This window comes from Hipposideros armiger, unplaced genomic scaffold (genome assembly GCF_001890085.2).
Source record: "Hipposideros armiger isolate ML-2016 unplaced genomic scaffold, ASM189008v1 scaffold_254, whole genome shotgun sequence".
NCBI classification, from domain to species: domain Eukaryota; kingdom Metazoa; phylum Chordata; class Mammalia; order Chiroptera; family Hipposideridae; genus Hipposideros; species Hipposideros armiger.
In genome coordinates this window covers 648,248-653,231 of record NW_017731604.1, presented here as the reverse complement: position 1 = coordinate 653,231, position 4,984 = coordinate 648,248, and the positions used below count along the sequence as shown (strand labels likewise).

General features: G+C 49.1%; 1 protein-coding gene and 1 long non-coding RNA gene across 3 annotated transcripts in view; one reads left to right on the top strand and one right to left on the bottom strand.

Annotated features, from left to right (window-relative positions):
• LOC109390080 (uncharacterized) overlaps positions 1-4,984 on the bottom strand; it is a 26,232-nt gene that overhangs the window by 20,582 nt on the left and 666 nt on the right. The window lies entirely within an intron of this gene.
• The window catches only part of MSN (moesin), a 68,992-nt gene continuing 68,588 nt past the window's right edge, over positions 4,581-4,984 (top strand). The window contains exon 1 of the mRNA XM_019656110.1: positions 4,581-4,809. Within this exon, the coding sequence (XP_019511655.1) occupies positions 4,798-4,809 (12 nt within the window). The 5' untranslated portion in view covers positions 4,581-4,797. The remainder of the gene's footprint in view (positions 4,810-4,984) is intronic.

Genomic DNA, 4,984 nt, shown 5'->3' with positions numbered 1-4,984 from the left:
ATCAGCTTCAGGTGTACAGTGCAGTGATCAAGCCTCCTCCCCATCCATGATGCAAGACATGTGACCACCTGACACCCTACAAAATATTCACAACATTATCAATTACATTCCTTGAATTGTCCCCCATGTCCCCATGGCAACACTGCAGCTGTGTATTTATGCTGTCCAGCTCCCTCCCTCTCTCCCTCATCCCCATCCCCCCCAACCATCAGCCATCAGCTGCACCCCCACATCTCTGAGACCACCTCTGTTCACTTTCCTCGCCCATTCAGTTTTTTAGATTCCACATATAAGTGAAATCATATGGTATTTGTCTTTCTTCGACTGACTTATTTCACTTAACATAATAGTCTCTAAGTCCATCCATATCGTCCCAAATGTTACGATTTCATTCTTCTTTATGGTGGAGTAATACTCCATTGTATAAATGTACCACAATTTGTTAATCCAGTCGTCTACCGATGGGCATTTCGGCTGTTTCCAACTCTTGGCTATTGTGAATAGCGCCGCAATAAACATAGGGGTACATATATTTTTTCGAATTAGTGTCTTGGGTTTCTCTGGATAGATACCCAAGAGTGGAATTGCTGGGTCATAAGGTAGTTCCATTTCCAGTTTTTTGAGGTATCTCCATACTGATTGCCATAATGGCTGCACCAATCTGCAGTCCCACCAGCAGTGCAGCAGGGTTCCCTTTTCTCCACAGCCTCGCCAGCACTTGTTGTTTGTTGATTTATTGATGATAGCCATTCTGATTGGAGTGAAGTGGTATCTCCTTGTGGTTTTTATTTGCATTTCCCTAATGATTAGTGAGGTTGAACATTTTTTCATATGCTCAAACCCTAGCTTTTGTTTCCAAGTAGTGGGTGAAAGATTGAGGATGGTTAAAAGCAAGATTTCCCTAATGCTGCAGTTTGTACCTTTTGCCGTATTTTGCCAAGACCTTCTACCCTGGGGGAGACAGCAGTGTATTCTTCTGCCTATTCTTTTGTCTGTGTAAAGGGCACAGCTAGCCTAGTTCTTCGGCTACTGACCCAGGGAAAGGAAGAGAGAAAGCCTTGAAGTGTGTGGCCTCAAGCTAATGTTTGTTCTCACCTCTCTGCCACATTTCTCCTCTAAGAATGGAAAAGAGTAACCTCCAGGCTTAGTTAATTACTTTCCCAAGCATCAGCCAAGAGCAATTGTACTGAGTGAAGAAGAAGAGATCTAATTTAGATGTAAAGAAGGACTTTCTAACAGTGATGAAAGTGAAAAGCAGCCCTCAGAAAATTCTGAATGATGAAAAACTTTCAGTAGCTACCATCCAATGGATTGGGGGCAGGTTCTTCCTTATCCAAAGTATCCCTAGGATTCAGGACTGCTCCCTGTCTTTCAGGTATTGACTCTCCTGAACTGTTGTGTCCTCTAAAGGAGGAATGCCGTTTAGAATGCAGAAGCTTCTTTATTGCAGTGAACTTAGATCTTAGGTGGGAGGTGATTACAAGTCCAATCTCATGTCTTCTTGAGCTTGGCATAGGCTTTCACATAAATCAGCCTTATGTAGGTCCTGCTTACCATTTCCTTGACTTTGACACTCAAACTTGCTGCAGCTCCAGAACATTCCCAACCCCCTAGGAGTCCTGGGTCTTTGCACCTGGACCCCATGCCTGGCCCTAAAGCCCAGGTCGAATATCCTTTTGCATTGCTTACCCCCTGATTCAGATGCCCCCAGCTTCTTTGGAATCCAGCTCCAGAATGTCCCTGTACCACCGTCTCATCATACTGTCCCTCATCTAGCTTTACTGCTTGAAAAATGTTTGCCTGTTGGTCCTTGAACTTTCTAAATTCAGCTCTTCTAAAAACCCAGGTGTCTTCATACCTTTTACTTCCCTTACCAAGGGTAGCCGTCACATGTGGGGAAGTATTGCCTTTATTCCCATGTTTTCTTTCTACAAACACTGGCATAAAAATCATCATATCTAACCCTAATTGTGGGGATTACTTTGGTCCTAGGAAGACTGAGCCAACTCTCAATTCTCATAGGATCATGGTAAGGAGTGCGGTGGGGAGAGATCAGAATTTCTGACCTTAAAGGCATAAAGTGTTTTACAAAGAGGTGGGAAACAAAGGTGTGTTTCCCTGGCCATCTTGAAGAACAAGAGAGCAAGCACCTCAGCTGCCTCTGCCCTGCTGTGCTCTGGAGACAGGGGGCTAACTGAGATGGGTCCTTTCTGGCCAGAGAGTTTCAAGTCTAATCTTCAAGCAATATCCAGCTGCTTGACAATAATCACCATGACCAGCTTCCGTCTGGTGAAGTGGGAGGGGGGACATTACTTCCGTAGTTCTAGCCTTCAAAGTTTCTTGCTTGTACTATTGCAATAGCTTAACTGAACTCTTTATCTTCTCTATCACCCCCTAAATCCATTCTCTACACTGGTAGTCCAATCTTGGGTAAGTTCTGTCCTCTTTCTGATCCTCAGTTCCCTGACCTTAATGGAGGCTTGACTAAACAGTCTCTGATAGTCTATGCTTTCCTTCCATTTCCCATCCTCTTCCCAGGGAGCCAACCCCATCCTCCTCTCTGTTCTGTTCTTCTTTCCATCAACTTTCTTAGCTTCTCCATCCTCTGACCTCCCTTCCTCCACTTGGACTCTTGTGCCCCTTTTCCCTTTTAATAGTGTGTTCAGATGCTTGCCTGACACTCACTAATCAGAGTCTGTCTCTGTCTCTGTCTGTCTCCCTCCCTCCCTCCCTCTCTCCCTCTCTCCCTCGTGTGTGTGTGTGTGTGTGTGTGTGTGTGTGTGTGTGTGTGTGTGTTGGGATGGGGTGTTGGCATGGGATGTGGGGAATGACACACAGGGGGTTTCCATTTTTCACAATGGATAATGAAAGTTGGAGTCTCCAATCATCTTCCCCTCCCCCTGTAAGTACTTAGCCTAGTTCCAGGCCCCTGTGGGCTCTAGGAGAATATGCAAGAGGGAATCTATGAGTTCTTTGAATTTCTAAGACAAAAGGGCCATGGCAATGTTAAGTAATGTGATTGGCTGCCATCGCTACCCCTGCTGCTGATGCTTGCTGGGGAGTGCTGCTGTTCCTCAAATCAACAGCTCAGCTCAAGGAAATGGTTTGGGCAGGGAACCTTATTTACCCTAGCAAACATTAATGGCTCTTGGCAGCCATGAGAGAAACTGAGGCACATTGACTCATGGGCATTGCTGAACTGGGAAGGCAGAGGAGCAGGAAATAGGACTACTGATTTCTGAATGTACATGCAAGGCCACTCTTTATGCAACCCTGCTAGACTCATCTATTGCCCTAGGAGTCTACTTCCTTTCTCATCCTTTTATAATGGCAGAGTGGGAAAGGACCTTGGAAGCCCAGGAGTCTGACCCTTTCTTGTTACAGAAAGAGAAACTCAAGCCCAGAGAGGGGAAGGGACTTACTCAAGACCTCACAGTGCTCACAGTGTGAGTTAATGGCAAAGCTAGTCATAGAAGCCAGGTGTCCTGACCACTCCACTCAAATAGCCTTTGCATTGCCCCAAGTTGGCTTATCATCCCTGAGGTATGTGGTGCCCTACCTCACAAAGACTATTCAGAACAGTTACCAGTCAAATGGGGAAAAAAGGACTACAGCCAGCCACTTTCAAACTAAAACTCAGACTTAACCAGATAACTGCTATGGTCTAGAACACTGCTGTCCTGGGATTCTGTGACTTTGACAAGAAGTAGAAAGGGTGCTGGCAGACACATCCCAAGGGAGTGGGCTCGGGGTGCCTCTAACTTGGGGTAATTATAGCCTTATCAGAAAGTGAATGCCATAAATCAGTGAATGTGTTGGGGGAGGGCTAAAGGATCAGGACATTGATTTGAAGAAGGTGGACATTGGGATTTAAAAAAAGGAAAGTAGTAGAGGACAGATAAGAGGAAAAGGAGCCCAGTTCTGATGAAAAGGAGGATTAAGCAAGGATAAGGAGGAAACATGATGGGAAAAGGGATATAGAGGCCTACAGAAGAGAACTGAACTGATGAAGTATTGGAAAAGTTGAGGTAGTTTAGCCAGGAGAAGAAAACTTCAGGGGGACATGAGTTCTTCAAACCTCTGAGGAGCTGTGAGGGACAGCAGGGGATTTGAGTGGCCCCAGGGAGCAGATGTGAGATCCACAGGCAGAAGCCACAGAGAGAAGGAGTTTAGATACACAGAGGAAGAACGTTCTAAGAGTCAGAGGTGTCTTGAGAGGGAATGGGGAGTTTTGATTAGGTAGCGAGCTTCCTATCAGTGGAAAGTTGCAGTCAGGGGCTGCTTAAGTCTCTGCCAGGGTGCAGCCCAGGGTGCGGCCTAGGGTCCGGCCCTGTTTGGGGGTGGGGCCGCAGGGCCCGGATGGCCCGGATGCAGAGGGATAGGGGCTGTGAAGTGGGTGGGAGAGGAGCAGGGTGGGCATGGGGTCGGGGGTGGGAACCCCACTTGGGGTGCCCAGGCCCAGTCCAGCACCCACGTGGTTGGTGTGGCCGGCTTGGGCAGGGCTGGACTGGGCGGGGCGAGGCAGGCGGCCGGCTAGGAGGCGGGCGCGAGGGCGGGGAGCGGCGCGGAAGCCCGGCCACAGAAAGGAGCGGGCGGCGCGACGGGGGCGGCTCTTTCCTGGGTGGGGTTTGTGAAGTCGTGGCCCGTTAGCAGGAAGCCGAGCAGTCGCCCCGACTCTAGTGAGGGACCCAATCCGAGCCCCCAGCCCCCGGAGTTCGAGCCGTGTGTACTGTGTGCTCAACGCTGCCCGACAGCTCCCAGCCAAACTTCGCCAAGTCCGCCGCCTTTGCCGCCACCATGCCCAAGACGGTGAGTGTCCCGGGTGGGCGCTGCCGGCCCCAGGGTCTCTAGGTGACCCTTGTAGCCCCTTCATGATGACTGGGGGCTTGGCCAGCTACCCGCCGGCTCGGAACCCAGCGCCATCCGCCAGGGCCTGGGGTGGGGAGGGGCAGGAGTGGAGTCCTGGTATGGCGCGCCCTCAGGG